A 16,839-nucleotide genomic window follows, 5' to 3' on the forward strand; every position below is an offset into this window, starting at 1 on the left:
CTAACCACCTCCAACCAAGACACAATATGGGTGTGTGTTAAAATCATCTTGAAAATGGCTGGAAATGGTCCCGTGGCTTCATGCTAGTCCTCACATTAGTCTCTACTGAGATCTTGCCAGATTGACAGTGGGATATAATTACTAGTGAATTTGATCTGGTCCTCTTTAGTTAATAGTGATGATACTAGTTTTCAATTGCTGTGTAACAAATTGCCACAGAATTAGCAGCTTAAAACAACACACATTTACTGTTTTACAGTTTCTGTGATCAGAAGTCTAGACATAGCTGCACTTGGTTCCACAGGCTGAAATCAACGTGTCAGTCAGGGGTTTCTTTCTGTAGCTCTGGGTCGGCCCTCATGCCCATGTGGTTCCTTGTGCTCACAGACCGAGGTCCCTCTCTTGCTGGTGGTTGGACCTGGGGCTGTTCTCGGTTCCCAGAGGCAGCTCATAGTCCCCTGCCGTGTGGCCCTCTGCTGTCCATGCCTCACCTCTCTCTGACTTCAGGAAGGGCCCAGCCCTCCGAAGAGCTCACCGGATTAGTCAGGGCCACTGGATAATCTCCTTTCTCATTAACTCAAAGCTAAGTGCGTGGTCAGTAACTCAATCATCGGGAGGGATAGCCATCATGGTTCTGCCTGCACTCAGGGGGGAGGGAATTATACATAGTGTGTGCACCAGGGAGCAGGAAGCTTGGGGCCATCTTGGAATTCTGCCTGTCGCAGTAACACATCACTGTTCATGTCTCACTTTTGACAAATGTACTATGGTTATGCACATATGTACAGTGTATTTTTCTATGAAACCAAAATGATCCAAATTTTTAAGAAAGGTCACATCATGGATTTCCACTTCCAGGCAAGATGGAATGACAATGACTAGATTTACTCTCCTGCCCAAATAACCACATCAAAAACAACAACAAAACTCACAATTAAATATGAAACAATGGTTCTGAAGACACTTGGTACCAGGCAGGGAAGGACAGGGATCTCTGAGACACAGACAACAACCAGGAGCTCATGGCCTGGAGAGTGTCCCGGCTGAGTGCAGGGAGGGGAAAGACAGACGGAGCCTGGCAGCCTCCCCATGCCTAGATGGGGCTGGGAGTCCAGGGAGGCTGAGGCAGTCTGAGTTGGCAGAGGAGAGGACTGGAGAGAGATGGCTGCACAGAGACTCTGCCCTGTCTGTCTGTGCAGCCATCTCTCTCCAGTCCTCTCCTCTGCAAACTCATGCTGAGGGTCCCCTTTGGGTGTGAGGCAAGGCACTAATGAGCACCTGTGGGTGGGGAAAGAACCTCCTAAAGGACAAGAGGGGACAGCAGCCAGCACTCACACAGGGGTGGGCAGAGTGCCTGTTGCTGACAGCCAGGCCAGGAAAGCTCACAGCGCACTCTCATCCAGCACTCTGGGGAGTGCAGGAGGGGCTGCCTCAGCCACAGGGAGTCAGCAGTCCCACCCAACAGACCTGAAACACAAGACCCCAAAGGCTCAAACTGTTTCCAAGTAACTTAACTGCCACAAAACAAAGCCATGAATATGTATAGAGATGCAAAAACACCCAGAAACAGCTAAAGCTCATCTCTCTGTCTGCCATACAATAAGAAAAGTTACCAGCGGGAAGACGGCCCCCTAATGAGCAGAAAAACCAATTCAAGGAAACAGACCCCAAACTGCCACAGATGTTAGAACTAGCAAACAAAGACCTTAAAGCAATTATTGTAACTGTACTGCATATGTTCAAAATGTTAAGTAGAAACAACAAAGATATTAAAAAGACCTAAACCAAAATTTGAGAGTTAAAAACTACCATGTCTGAGATGAAAAATATGGTGGAGTGGATTAACGGCAGAGGAGGCGTTGCAGAGGAAGAGAATACGAACTTGAAGACAGCAGTAAAAACTATCCAAAATGAACACAGAGAGAATGATTTTTTTTAAAAAAAGAAAAGAAAAAGAGAAGAGAATTGGTAAACTGTGGGACTTCAGGTGGCCTAAATACATGTAATTGGAGTGGCTAAAGAAGAGAGCAGAGTAGAAAAAAAATATGTGAAGGTTCAAAAAATGTTTCCAAATTTGATGAAAATGATGAACCCACAGATCCAAGAATCTCAGTGAAACCCAAGCACAATGAACACCGAGACACTACAATAAGACATATCATAATCCGATTGCTTAAAATCAGTGATAAAGAGAAAATCTTAAAAGCAGTTAGAGAATTGTCCAATCATCTGTATTACATGGACAATTGGAACTCTCATACACTGCTGGTGAGAATATAAAATGATACAATGGTTTTGGACAACAGCTTGGCAGTTTTGTAAAAAGTTAATCCTATACCTATCATATGATCAACCACTCCACTCGAAATTAAAGGTATAAAATAAAGAGTGGCATGTGGATATTCATAACAGCTTTACCTGTAATAGACAAAAACTGGAAACAACCTAAATGTCTATCAACAGGTGAATGGACAAATTGTGGTACATCCATATAATGAAATAATGCTCGGTAATGAAAAAGAATAAACTATTGTGTAAAACTAACTATTTGCATAACCATTATGCAAAAATATCAAAGAATCTCTCAGTAATCATGCTGAGTAAAAGAAATCCTGAAAAATGAAAACATCGACAGTAACAGAAATCAGTGGTCCCCGAGTGGCAGGTGAGGAGGGATGGGAGGGAGAGAACTCAAGGGGCAGGAGGCAACTTCGGAGGGTGATGACTATGTTCACTAGCTAGACTGTGGAGATGGCTTCACAGTTGTGCACATACGTCACAATTTATCAAGTTGTGCGTTTTAAATTTATAGAGTCTGCTGTATGTCAATGTACCTAAACAAACAAACAAACAAAAAACAAACCATACAACAAAAACCCAGGCCGCGGCTTCTATAAGTGTGGCTGGGGTGGTAGAGCCCATGTCCTGGGAACAGGAGGCATCACGTTGAACTTCAGATTCCACCTCAGTTTGGTGCCAGGTGAAACCTCCCTGGCAGAGTCACAGCAAAGGCAAAATGTGAGAACGTCTGGCCCAGCCCAGGCTTTGGCGGGGGCTGGAACTGTTTCCTGAGGAACGTGGGTTTAATCAGTGACTCCCATGGGCACGCTGAGCGACTCTCTTCCAAACCACACCAGAACACATATTTCCTTAAGGGTCCCTGCTCAGTCCTGAAATACATTAGGATGTTTTGAAAGGGTTGGTCTACAAACAAAATGTGATTCTTCAGTAATCCTTAATTTGTGTTCCCATTCATTATTTTTTCAAAGACACACATCACTTCCCGTCAGAACTCGCCTTCTAGGGTTCACCACACTGGGCTGACAGAAGGAAATCCCATCCCAGCCTGGAGGGGGAACATGCAGTTTCCATCCCAGCCTTTGACACATTGAGGAGAGCCCCCCGGCTGGTCCGGCTCTGTCCTCTATGCTGGCCCCACACCAGCCAGGGCTCCTCTGCAGGCCCTGATCACCAGGCCCATTCAAGTCCCCTCCCGGAGGTGCCCAGCCCTCTCCATCCTGTCCACAGTGCATGTCTGGTTACCTAATGTGCCACACTGTGTTATGAGCTGAATGGCGTCCCCCACCCCCAAATTCATGTGTTGAAGCCCCAAGCCCCAGAACCTCAGGCCATGCTGTATTTGGAGATAGAACATTTAAAAAGGTGATTAAGGTAAAACCAGGTCATCAGGGTGCGCCCTAATCTAAAATGACTGCTGTCCTAAAGAGAGATTAAGACACAGACCCATACAGAGGGAAGACCACGTGGGGTCACAGTGAGAAGGCGGCATCTACAAGCCAAGGACAGAGGACTCAGAAGAAACCAAGCGACCCTGCCAGACACCTTGACGTGACATCAGATGAAGGAGCATCCAGAACTGTGCAGAAATAGACGTTTGCTGGTTCAGCCTCCAGACTGTGGTCCTCTGGATGCTGCGGTTAGCCCTGGCTCACTAACACAGATGGGGTTCCAGCCTGCCCTGCCCTCTTCAGATTCCCCATGGGACTCTGGGGACTGATGTGGGAGGTGGCAGGGAGGAGGGTGCAGGGACACACTGAGTGAGGGGTGTCCCAGTCCTTGGCCCATAGAGGCAGGGGAGGAGACACCATGGAGAAACATTTAGAAAGATGTAAGAGGCGGACCTGCCGGGGGGGCAGGGAGGGGCAGGGCTCAGACAGGCAAGATGGGCTGTGCTGACAGGCCTGCAGTGAAGGGGCCGAAGGAAGCCACACAGACATCTTGGGCAGGACTGACCATGCCACAGGACATGGTACCTCCTTCCTGCTCATCTTGGGCAAAGCCGGGCGGGCCTCAGGTTGGTGCCTCCTTGCAGGTGTGGAAGGAGATGGAGGCACTGTCCCCAAGAAGGGCAGCCACCCAAGTGCTAGCAGGGACTCGGTAGGAAGGGAAGACCATGGCTCCATCCTCACCGAGACCAGTGGGGCAGATGCTGCCGCCCCTTTTTCAGAGCAGGAAGTAGAGGCTTGGAAAAGTCATCTTATTTGTCCCAGCACCCCGGCCAGTTCAGAGGCAGCTCCAGACTCAAACCCAGGGCTCCTAACTCTAGAGCCACAGCATGAGCCATACAGGGTCCAGCAACAGGGGCTTTTGGGGGACTCGGGGGGGATAATTTCTATAAGGGGATAAGGTCAGGCTGGTCTCATCTGGGCACATTATAAAGTCTCTCACTGGGATTCCTTTACAGCGTCCATGTGTGTGCGTGTGCATGCACACTCCCCATGCATGCCCACACACTTGCACACACAACACACATGCACACACGCATGTGCATATGTGGTTTTGCATACCCATATGATGCACATGCACTCATATGCATGCATGCACACTCATGCATACATGCATATGCATGTATGCACAACCATACACACACACACACACACACGCATGTGTGCACACACATGCACACTCATATGCATGCATGCACACACATGCACACACTCATATGCATGCATGCACACTCATGCACACACACACACACACATGCACACACACACGCATGCACACACACACGCATGCACACACACACGCACACTCTAGTCCCCTTGACATCATGGGAACTTGTCTTTCATTTGACTGTACCAAATAGCAGTCTGCAAACAAGATGCTGTAGGTGATAACAGCCCATACATCATACAAAAAAGCACAGTTAGATAAATGGACAGATCCTGTTTTTCGTGTGTGATGTTCCTCCCTGGAGAACCAAAGTTGAGTATATTTTATTTAAATTGTCTTTTTAAAACACCAGAATGCGTTCTATCTGCTTTATGATTTGTTTCACAACTCAAAACTGGAAACCACTTCCATTTTACAAGTTGCCATTGCCCATGTAACAATACTCCCCCACCTCCAATTCTGTGGTTACATCAGGAAAATAAAGGTTTCATTTACCAATGTGAATTGAAGCAGATGTGTGCGAAGCCTCTAATTCATCAGATTAACCATGAATATTCAGGGGTGCCAGTGCCATATTGCACAACCCCCAAACCAGACTGACTATCCTATTCATTAAAGCAAACTGATTGTTTGTTGGACCTTTCACAATGACAAATCCATAAAATTATTTTCATGAATAATTTGATTTTTATTTTGGTGATAACTGTGACATTTTTAAACTAAATGGAAAATCTTATTCTGCTCAAATGAAAGACCAAAAACGGGGTTATAAAGCTAATTCAGTCTTTACCTTTCTTCAACAATCAAGTCACATTTCTCTGCTTCTTGACTCAGCGACTGGACATGTGTGAATACCTTTTTCGCTTCTGTATGGCCTCAGTAGGATGGCAGAAACCCAGTGTTAAAAGACTCTTAAGGTCAGCCAAGTAACCGCAGGACCTTCTCTCTGATCAGCAAACAGACATAGACATTCCTCCCAAATTCAGTCAAAGAAAGCATTCCAGTAAGAACAGCCATTTTTGGCGTGTGCATGATGTACCGAGCGCTTGGTGTACATTGCCTTGTTTAATTCCCACAGAAACCTTGGGAGGCAAGCATTGTGGCCCCTGTTTAACAGATGGGAAAACAAAGGTTTAGAGAAACACTCATTTACCCGAAGTCACATCGCTGGGAAATGGCAGATGTGTACCCGGGTCTGCTGAATGCTAAAGTCTTCCCTGGCACCCTGCACGCATCCATCACTTACGGATGTCTGCAAGGACATCCACACTTGCAGAAAAGCTGCTGCTGCTCCTCAAGGCTAAATCATTGCTTCCACTGGGTGTGCCACGAGCTGTGGAAAGGGCAGGGGACTAGGAGTCAGGTTACCCGGGTTCAGGTGTCCGCTGCCACAAGGGGCCAGTCACTGCCCCTCTCTGGGAGGGTGAATCTCACCTCTCAGGGGAAGGGTGGGGAGCACACTGATGTGATTTTCTTTAAAACTACATCTGCAAACTTATTTTTTCTCCCAATGGTTTGTGCTTAATCCTGAAATAAGTCTCTGGACATGATGAAGGGAAGTTCTCTGAGTGCCTGTGTCAACAATTAAAGATTCATCCTCGCTCTACACATGGAGAAAACTGAATGGGGGAGAGAGCTGGAGCTGTGTGTGGCCTCTGGCGAATGTCCCCATGTGGAACAGCGTTTCTTTCCATAATTAGATGCGCGGGGAGGACCAAGCACGGTGCCTGGCACCACTGACTGCTGCTCAAGGCAAGTTTCTGCAGCAAACCAACAAATGAATCTAATTCTAAAATGAAATGCTCAGACTTTTTCTATATCTTGTTTTAAGGCTTTCTTTGTTATCAATTACCTTTTGCTTTCAACAACACTGAGAATCCACCTGAAATAAAAATTCAACTAAAAGATATATTGAATCCACTAAGCCCATCATAAAACTTGAAGTATAATTTCACAATTGTCCAACAGCTTCAGAATACCACAGAAGGAGAAATATGTCTGCGTGGACAAACCCGGATGTTTCAAAATTTAAGCAAGAAAAGCCCAAAAGACATTCTACTTTATCCAGTTACTGCTACATCCCAAAGAATAACAGAAGTAAGAAACTTTCCCCACAAAACCACTGACTGTACCATTACCTGTGCTAACAAATCTATGGGGGAGGCCAAAATGCCTTGCTGACAGTAGAATGCAGATTTTCTTGATGGGACACTAAGTGTCATTAATCCTGACAAAAAAGATTGTGCATCATCTGGAAAATGTTTTTAATTTAAGGTGTAAATACATAAAAGCAAGGTATAAATAAATGGTGTGCATTCTGTGATTAAAACTAGGTGAGTGAAAATCTGTCCATGGGCAAAATTGGAAGGAATTATGCAAAAAGTTAAATAGTCCTTGTTTTAGGGTGGTGGGATTATCAGTAACATTCATCATGTTAAATGAAGATATAATACATTTCGGTTACTTTTTTAAAAAAAGGAGGCGGGGGGAAGGGTCGCCAAGCTGGCATACCATGTCCCAGTCCTGGGTCGCAGAGCCTAGAAGAGCAAGGCAGCTGCGGCGGCAGCAGAAGCCAAGCTAAGAGCACAAGGGGCAAAGGGAAAGTGCGCGCAGTTGTCTGAGGAGCAGCGCCCCAAGAGCTCCACCTCCCCAGAGCTTCACCTCCCCGCAACACCCATCAGTGCCTCCTGGAGGGCTTACGATTAGTTAGAGAAAAGGGAGAAACGTAGAAACGGGGTGACAGAGAGGGCTCCTCTGAAGGTACAGGATCGCGCCCAGGCGCTGGGAGGCCCCGAGGCACGCGGGACAGAGCGGGCTCGTGCTCCCAGCTGGCCTTCTGCTCTCCCGGCACAGAAGGAGGCCTGAAGCTTGGAGGAGCTGGCGAACATCCTGGACCACGCCACCCACAGGCAGTGGTGGCCTCTGGCCCCTCATCTAGAGCCTTCCCCTGCCGCACTTCCCTCCTCCGAACTCGGCGCTGGGAAAACTACCTTGACAGATGGCGCCTGGCAATCTCCCAGACACATTCACGTCACTGCTCCAGGTCCCCAGGACTCGGGATACCCCAGACTCTCCACTAGGCCATGGACCTCCTCTGAGAACATTCTCCTGGAGAAATCCCCCCACTAGAAAGCCGATGGAAGTGGGAGGGGAACGTGGGCCCCGGGGGCCAGGTGGCCCTGACCTGGGCACATCCACACTGCCCCAGGCTGAGCACCAAAGGGGAGTGGACATGCCCGTCCTCACTCCTCTCTCCCAAGACATCCTGCAAATCCCAGGGAGCCACAGCCCCCATCTCTGTAACATTTCTTCCTATGTAAAACAACAGCAATAACCTCTGTCTGGCACATCGCATGAGGCTGTTACAGGGAATTTTTAGGATTTGAAGTTATCTTGTAACTTTTAAAGCTCACATTTTGTAAGCACCTTATATACAGAGAAATAGAGATTTCAATATTGCCACAGAGAAACCTAAATTTATCAATATATACAAAGTCCTACAGAACAAGTCCCCAAGACCTGTTCTGTTGGATAAAACGTCCTTTAGCTGGGTTTCAAGCCTTTGAGGTAGAATCTCTCCAGAACGTGGCTCCAGCTTGTTGCCAAAGCCCCTCTCTCTCACTATTCCTTGGATGGCCACCTCCTTGTCTTATTGGCCCCATGTCCTCTCCCCCTTCTAATGACAGTACTCCAAATTGTCCTTTGGGGACCATCTTCCACTTCTTGGTCCCTTCAGCTCCAGGAGGGCTGCCCCTGCACATGTGTACACACGCACGCACACACACACACCCGAGGCTGGCCCAGCAGAGAGGCTGCCTGGCTGGTCTCAGTGGCCAGTGCTGCTGATCCACAGAGACGGATGCAGGTGACCCACGCAGGTGACCAATGCTGGTCCAACAGAGTAAATCAAGGAACTTCTGCTGGGACTGTAGCTAGAGAGATACCAACACCGAGGATGTGAATCAGGAGCTGCTAGAAGCTTCCCTGGCACTTCATGGGAAGAGTGAGGGCACCTTGAGGAATGTGGAGCCCACACAAAGAAACACAAGATCAGGCACCTCTAGCTGTGCCTGCACAGACATTCACCAGGACTTCTTTGTTACTCAAGCTCATAAATTCCCTTTTAAATTTAAGCCTCTCTGAGTTCAGGTCCTGTCACATTGCTGTTTGAAGGTACGAGGATCCAAAGGCATCTAGAAAGGCTGAATCTAATGAGACAATGCTTGTGAGAGCAGAAGGGAAACCCATCCTGCCTTGGGGACTGGGATTCTAACTGCACACGCTCTAAAAGGGGATTTGGAAGCCACAGTAAGACATGTCTGTTGAGAGAGCCAAGGGTCAGGGTGGGGCTATGGGGACACCAGAGCTGCCCAGGCACACCAAATGGGTACAGATGCACCAGGCACGGTCTCCTTGGTCCTTGGACAGCTGCCCCCAGGCTGAGCATCCTCTTCCCCTTTCTGCAGAGATGCAGTGTTACCATGCTGTGTGTGTGTGCTGCGATGTGGAAAAGGTTTGGAAGCAGTGCCCTAGAGTGCCACCTTCAGTATGGAGGCCACTCCAGCCAGTCACTTCCAGAACAGAACAGCATCTGCTCAAAGGTTAGGGACCAAGAACTGCAAGGAATGGCCCCCTCGCCCCATTCTCCAGGGTGACAGCAGTACCTTTTGATGACACCTAGTTGACACTGTGGGCTGCTCCTCAATAGCCATACCCAGTCTTCCTAACAAAGCCTCTATTCTGTTCCTGTGGCAATGTGCCCAGCCTCCAGGGATGAATCTTGATCAGCCAAAGCCTCCTTGTGGCAACCTCGTTACCTTTGCCAGTGACCATGTGACCTAGGTGACCATGTGACCTAGCTCTGGCTGGTGGCTATAAGGGAAGTCTGCTGAAGTGTGCTAGGAAAGCTTTACCCTTGGTTTAAAGAAAAGAGAACACCTCTCAAGAAGATGGCTTTCTCCTACCCCCTCTACCCTGGCTACTCTAGGGCGAAGACACATGCTGGGAGCTACAGCAGCCATCTTGCAACCATGAGGAAAGGAAGAGAGAATGGCAGACACTGACTGGCACCCAGGCCCAGGACCTGCTGATTGTCTGGAAGGCTTCTCTTGTTATGTAAAATAAGTGACCACACTCAGGTATTCCGTTATTTGGCATTAAAAGCATATTTACTGACCTACACTTTCCTCAACAGTACTGCATTTGCTCATCACTACATGGGCAGTGGTGACCACTGTATGAGGGAAGAGAAAGGGCAGGCTCAGGAGGTGGACGAGGTTGGATGATAGAGCTGGTAAACGGTGGGACCAGGTCTCAAACTCTGCTCTGCTGACGAGAAACTCCAGGTACATCTACCCTGTGCTGCCCCCAGTATAAATTCATTCAGTGTACAGATTTCCCACCTTCAGCAGCCTTGCCCCAGATCTTCAAAGCCAATGTGGAAAAGTCCAATTCAACAATTCCAAAATATGTCTGTGAAAGAAACGCCCCAAGAGTTGGCTCATTCTAAACATGCTGCTACTATTATAAAGCTCTTCCAAACTGCAGCAAAAAAAAAAAAAAAAAAAAAAAGACAAGAAAAGAGTGGAGAGAGTGAGCACGCCAGGAAGTCACTGAAAGGAAACTTTTCTTTGGTTTAGGAGCCAGGAAACATCAAGGAAACAAATGTAGCTATGATTTACACTTCATTTCCAGTTATGCCATAGACTTAAAAAATAGGCATCTTCATTAAAACGGACACCACAGTCCTAACGTGGACAGACTGCCACAGAGGCCGAAAAATCTCCGTTTGACTCTGGGTTTGACAATAACTTAACCAATATATACAGTTGATGAGAGGGAATGAAAGTGCTCGAAGTTTACCCAGTCTCTGGGCTTTTCGTGTTTTCAAACTGATTGGTCTAGACAATGGAAGGCCAATAGCCAACAATAAACCCATTGTAAGCTGGAAATAGTCTCCTCTGAATACAACTAAATATTTCTTTAATGTTTGCATGAAATTTTTTTACTGTATTATGAAAGCTATGCACTCTAACACTTAAGCTTTTATAACACTGTTTAACTATACATATAACTGTGGGGTTGATTACTTAGACAACCTATTTAAAGCACTTTAAAAACAAAATATTAGATGTTTGTTTTGCATGAATATTTTCAGATCATACTGAAGGTACTATCATTAATGCCCTTACTCAGAAATCTTGTTTTTATATTCTGAAAACCGTTCCTTCCCTTTTGTACCATGGGAAAGGTCTTTAATGATCACAAGTTAACATGAATATTCCCTTTTTGTATCTACATTATCAGGCACATCAGCCAGTCTCAGAAAAATCTATTTCATAGTTCTGTTCCCAAAGGAACAAAGAGAGTGGGTCCCATATTAACAGTGGCTTTTGTTGGCTTATTTTTTTCTGACATTAAAGTCATGTATGGTTGGCAAGGATTTCTTTAATTTGGACATGCTTTCTGCCTCTGATACTTTGAAAACAAGTCTGCTGGTAGAAGGACACGCTGCAGGCACCCTCACGTCCACAACCACCCCAGCACTGGCTAAAAAGAGACTTGTCAGAGAACAAACCAGAACTGAAGCACAGCCTCAGTTATGAATGCTCTTTCCTTAAGAGATTTTCAGTTCCATCTTTAGTTGTCCTTCATTCATATCTAATGGTTCAAAACAGTACCTACACATCTAATTAAAGTCAATTACTGGCTCCACATTATGCACTTCCCACAGCCCCTTGTCTCAGCCAGGGAACTCATTGTCACCAGCCAGGCTGTGTACATTTCCCATCCAGCAACATTCATGAAAAGAATAGCTTGTAGCAGGAACCGCCTGGTGCCCTGGAAGAGAGCTGCCTTCCCACGGGGACACCCAAACAACCCCAGGTCAACCCCAACTGCATTCATACTGTGCCATCTCTGACTCCCTACTGTCTACACTCCAAGAACAACATGTGCCTCTCTCTGGGTAGCTGGTAGCACAAGGTATTGAATGGCACAGCAAATTATCCAGTGGGAATCCAGGGATTCTCCATTTCCTCTTTGCCTTTCTAATCAAAAGGGGAGAGAGAGAGAGAGTACACGAATGCTCTGTCCAACAAATCTAGTGCTTATAGTTTAAGCACTATAGCACTAGAGGTCACACAGGTGAAATTCAGTGCTGCAGAAGGATGCATGATGAAGCAACGACAAATCTCTCCCTGATGAAGTTCAGGACTTAAGAATCAACACCTCCTAGCAGTGGCTGCCTTCCCAGGACACCCCTCCCTATTATCATAGAGTAGACACAATTTGTAAGTTCCTTGTAAAATGGTTTTACCAGGATTTCTGATTTACCCAATCGGGGCTTGCGGTTTATTTTTACCAAGTAAGAGAGGCCTCCTGTTAGAAAGAACAGCCACAGCTATAGCACTAACAGGTAGAAACTTTATTGGCCCTCCATAAATCAATTCAACACCCTGGTCTCTAGGGATTTGCCAAAAGATAATGGGAGCAATTATGGAACCATCACCAGGAGTTGCCAGCAGGGCTCTCATGAGAGATTTCTGAAGTCTGCAGGCACTTTCAAGGGGAAAATAGGAAATTGTTTCATGAAGCAGCAATTTTGCCCATGACTGAGCTAGAAGAGATGTAGTGCTGGCTTAAATTAAAGTGACTAAGAAATAGGTGGGGGAGACAAGGAGGTATGGTACAGAGACTTCTCCCGTCCCCTCAAGATTTCAAATTAACCCAACATTAGAAGCACAGCTCCCTACATCACTGAGACCACAGCTCAGCACAGCCTGGGGAATTGGTGGCCAACAGGCTTGCACACCCCTCCCCTGCCTTGAAACACTGCCTCTTTCATCCTATGGTGGAGGATGCCCCCTTGGGCAGCCTCCTTGCCCAGCAGGAGAAGGGGGGATGGGGAGGAGGAGGGGGGAGGAGGAGGAGGGGAGAATGGGAAGGGAAGGAGGGGGAGGTGGAGAAGGGGAAGGGGAGGGGAGGAGGAGGAGAGAGGAGGGGGAGAAGGAGGAGGAGGATGGGAGGGGAAGGAGGGGGAGGGGAGGGGAGGGGAAGGAGGGGGGAAGGGGAGGGGAGGGGAAGGAGGGGGGAAGGGGAGGGGAGGGGAAGGAGGGGGGAAGGGGAGGGGAGGGGAAGGAGGGGGGAAGGGGAGGGGAGGCGGAGGGGGGAAAGGGGAGGGGAGGCGGAGGGGGGAAAGGGGAGGAGGAGGGGGAGGGGAGGAGGGAGGAGGATGGCCAGGAGAGGCTCTGGCCAGTCCACCCTGCCCGTCCCAGTTCTATGAGGAGGAAAACTGCACAAAAGATGGGGGTTCTGACCAACATGTTGGGTAAGGGCTTTGGAGTCCAAAATGTGGCTCCTATTTTGAAGACACAGCAGCAATCTTAACCTTTAGAAATGTCAAAGAGCCTCATATGATGCCTTCAAGTACGCTGTGGAAATCACCATTCCCATGTATAGGACGAGGAAACTCAGGATGTGCTCCGTAGTCACTGCACAGATGGCACCGCCTGAAACCACCATCCAGGTCTCTGGCCCCGACAGTTTTTCCTTCCCCTCACTCTACCAGGCTGATGTGGCCACCCTCGGCCCCGGGTGCACTGGGCGAGCGCTCACCTCGGCAGCCAGAGCGCTCGGAACAAAGCAGAGCAGGCCAGGGGCCCCGCCCTGGGCCGGCCCTCCCCCGCGGCCGCCGGCCTCTCCAAGTAGACCGGCAGCGGAACGTTAGCTGCTAGTGGTGACAATAGTCACCGGACGCTCGCTTCCCGCACGAGCGTCGTCGGCACCCGGGGCGCTCACCGCACACACCGCGGAGTCTCTAGTCCAGGTCTGTTACTCCGCAGTCCGCGGTCTTTCCTTTCCCTGCCACTGCTCGTCCCCTCACCCGCGCTTCTGGCTCGCTCTTCCCACGGCCGCTTGCCCCGGCACGGGACCTGAGGCGGGAGCCGGGACAGCAGGACCCCTCGGCTCTGGCACTCCTCGCTTCCGACGGCCTCAGCGCACTCAGCCGGCGACCCTCCTCCCGGAGACGGACACGCTGCCCCGGCTCCCGGCGCACGGACACTCCCCCAGCCGGCGCCCCCGGCTCCACCGCACGCCCCCGCGCCGCGCCCGGGCCTCACCTCGCGCAGCAGGCGCTCCAGGTGCGGCTCGGCCCAGGCTGCCAGGGCTCCCGGCTGCCCCGCGCGCCGCCAGAGCTCCCGCTCCTCCTCCAGCGCCGCCACCCGGCCCTGCAGCGCGGCCGCCTGGGCGCCCAGCAGCAGGCAGGCGGCGGCCGAGCCCACGGAGAGCAGCAGGCACAGCGCGCTCACCGCCCGGGTCCCGGCCGGCGCCGCGGGGCGCCCCCCGCCGCAGCCCCTAGCCGGGCTGCCCTTCCGCGCGTCGCCGCCGTCGGCGCCCCCGCCCCCGGTGCGCTCGCCCCGGCTCATGGCGCGCTCGCCGCGCGTGAGCTCCCAGGGGCTGGTGCGGAGCTGGATCTGAGGCTCAGCGCGCGGAGAGCAGGCGGGAGAGCCCGAGGCACGAGGTCGCCGAGCTCTGGGCTTGGCCTCCGGGTAGCAGTGGATCGCGGCGCACGCCCCCTTCTCCGCCAGCTCCTCCACAGCGACCACTTTGGGCAGTTTCCTCTATGCAAATAGACTCTGCCAGAAAAGGAGCCGGGACCCACCCAGGGGAGGAGCGGCCCGGCTGGCCCCGCGCGGCAAGGAGGCGGGGGCGGAAAGGGAGCTGGTTCCTCGGAGCCCCCGGTGCGCGCCTGGCCAACCCCGCGCTCGGAGAGCGCCTCTCCCTCACCTGCCCGGGCGCCGGGCGCGCCACTCTTTCGCGCACCTTTGCGGCTCCCCAGCTCTAGTCCCCGCTGCGATCCCGAGAGGTCTCAAGTGCACCCCGCGACACAGTGCGCCTTCTCAGCCCAGCCCTGGCCGGCGCACCCACCATTCGTGCCTTAGGAGCATTCCCCTAAACTTAGGAACCTTCCTGACGCTTAAAAAGTTCAAAACTTTGAACCCTGTGGAAAAACTTCGTGGGTCTGTCCTAGGTGGTGACTTAGCGCCGCTTCGTGGCCGAAAGCGACCTCTGCGCACTCATTTAAAGACGCAGTCAGGGTCTGCGCCATGCAGAAATATGCCTCTTAGAATCTTTTTTTTTTTTTTTTTTTTTTGAGACAGAGTCTCACTTTGTTGCCCAGGCTAGAGTGAGTGCCATGGCGTCAGCCTAGCTCACAGCAACCTCAAACTCCTGAGCTCAAGGGATCCTCCTGTCTCAGCCTCCCGAGTAGTTGGGACTACAGGCATGCACCACCATGCCCGGCTAATTTTTTCTATATATATTTTTAGCTGTCCATATAATTTCTTTCTATTTTTAGTAGAGATGGGGTCTCGCTCTTGCTCAGGCTGGTCTCGAACTCCTGAGCTCAAACGATCCGCCCACCTCGGCCTCCCAGAGAGCTAGGATTACAGGCGTGAGCCACCGCGCCCGGCCCTAGAATCTTAATTTTCTCTCCACTTACTATGTGCCGGATGTGGGTGCTGGAAACAGAAATGGTAAGACTTTGTTCCTGACCTAGAGAGGGCTTTTATTTGAGAAAACTGAGAATAAAACAAATGGGAAAGGTGCGGAAAAGGAACTCCAAATTTGTTGGACTGATGGCTTAATTCTGCAGTAGAAACACACTTGACCAAAAATAATTTTGTAGTATGCACCGCATTTAACCTATATTGCGATTTTGCTGTAAATTTACACCACGAGGTCAATGCAGCCCGGGCCGAGAAGAGAACGGAGCTCGTGCGCTGGAGTGGCCCTGCCAAGTCCTGGCGGGAAAGGGGAGAAAGGCTGGAAGCCACGGGTTCCCCGTCCTCATAGACGCCTACCAGGCATAGTTATATCCTAAAATGGCTCCCAAGTACCTCTTGCACGAATACCTGTAATACTCGAATAAAAACAACACACCACAAACGTAGATATTTGTAATTTGGGCAAGTCCACAACCATTTTTTAGAAAAAGATCTGTTATACCTATCTTCCCTCTCACTCTCTGGGTATCTTTTGGTTGTCTGATTTCGTGGATACTTATCTCTCAAAATTATCGAGACCTCCAGCTAACACAATCCTTCTTAATCCCTTAATTCAGAGGGAATGTTATCCCTGAGGTTGACTGGGGTTATGGTTAGGTGGTTACAGAAATAGTCTTGGCTCTGTGCTGAAATCTAGTATATGCCCAATAAATGGTCTGAAAAGTACTTGCTAAGCAAACTTGACAGTCTGCTCTGAGAAGAGGCCAAGCCCCCATTACGAGGTAGCACTTCATTCTTACTAGGAACACAGAGGTAAATTGCTCACCACCTACCTGTGCTAATGTTACTGTACATTTTGTTCACTATGTTCCAGAAGCTTCTGTATATTGAACAAGCCATGCGCATTGTCTCCTCAGGGCTCTGCCCTTGCCTACTACCTCACCATCTGCAACATTCTCTCTCGGCAAGTTCCGCCTAACTTCGGGTCAAGGTCTCCAGGTCCTCAACCTCACTGCCTCCAAAAGGACCTTCCCAGACTTCCCAGTCAAAGGTGGCTGTACCCCCAGTCCCCCTCAGGAAGATGAATCAGGGAACCAGGGCAGTCATCGCTGTTTGAAGTTACCCCGTAAAGAATCCCCCTTGTCTTGCTCACTGCTGTTTCCCCAAAGAACAGAACGGTATCTAGCACATAGTTCTCAATAAATATTTGTTGGATGAATTAAGATGGAAATGTTTGCTGTCTACGACTCATTTTAAATGACAAGAAAGCAAATACTCTTGTGTCAGTTGGGGTCCTAGAAAGACAAGGGCATCATTAGAAAGGGGACTCAAGACAGCCCTGTCACAAAGTTGAGATTGAGAGGAGCCAGCCGAGAGGCGGAAGTAGGGTACTCACAGTGGGAAGCCACTCCGTCCC

The 16,839-nt window shown here is 49.7% G+C and overlaps 1 protein-coding gene across 1 annotated transcript in view; it reads right to left on the reverse strand.

Annotated features, from left to right (window-relative positions):
• Positions 1–14,342, reverse strand: part of COL23A1 (collagen type XXIII alpha 1 chain) — a 307,671-nt gene extending 293,329 nt beyond the window's left edge. Inside the window, exon 1 of the mRNA XM_069472066.1 lies at positions 14,037–14,342. Coding sequence (XP_069328167.1) covers positions 14,037–14,342 — 306 coding nt within the window. The remainder of the gene's footprint in view (positions 1–14,036) is intronic.
• Between the last annotated feature and the right edge of the window lie 2,497 nt (positions 14,343–16,839).

The sequence above is a fragment of the Eulemur rufifrons genome, chromosome 7 (genome assembly GCF_041146395.1).
Source record: "Eulemur rufifrons isolate Redbay chromosome 7, OSU_ERuf_1, whole genome shotgun sequence".
NCBI classification, from domain to species: Eukaryota; Metazoa; Chordata; class Mammalia; order Primates; family Lemuridae; genus Eulemur; species Eulemur rufifrons.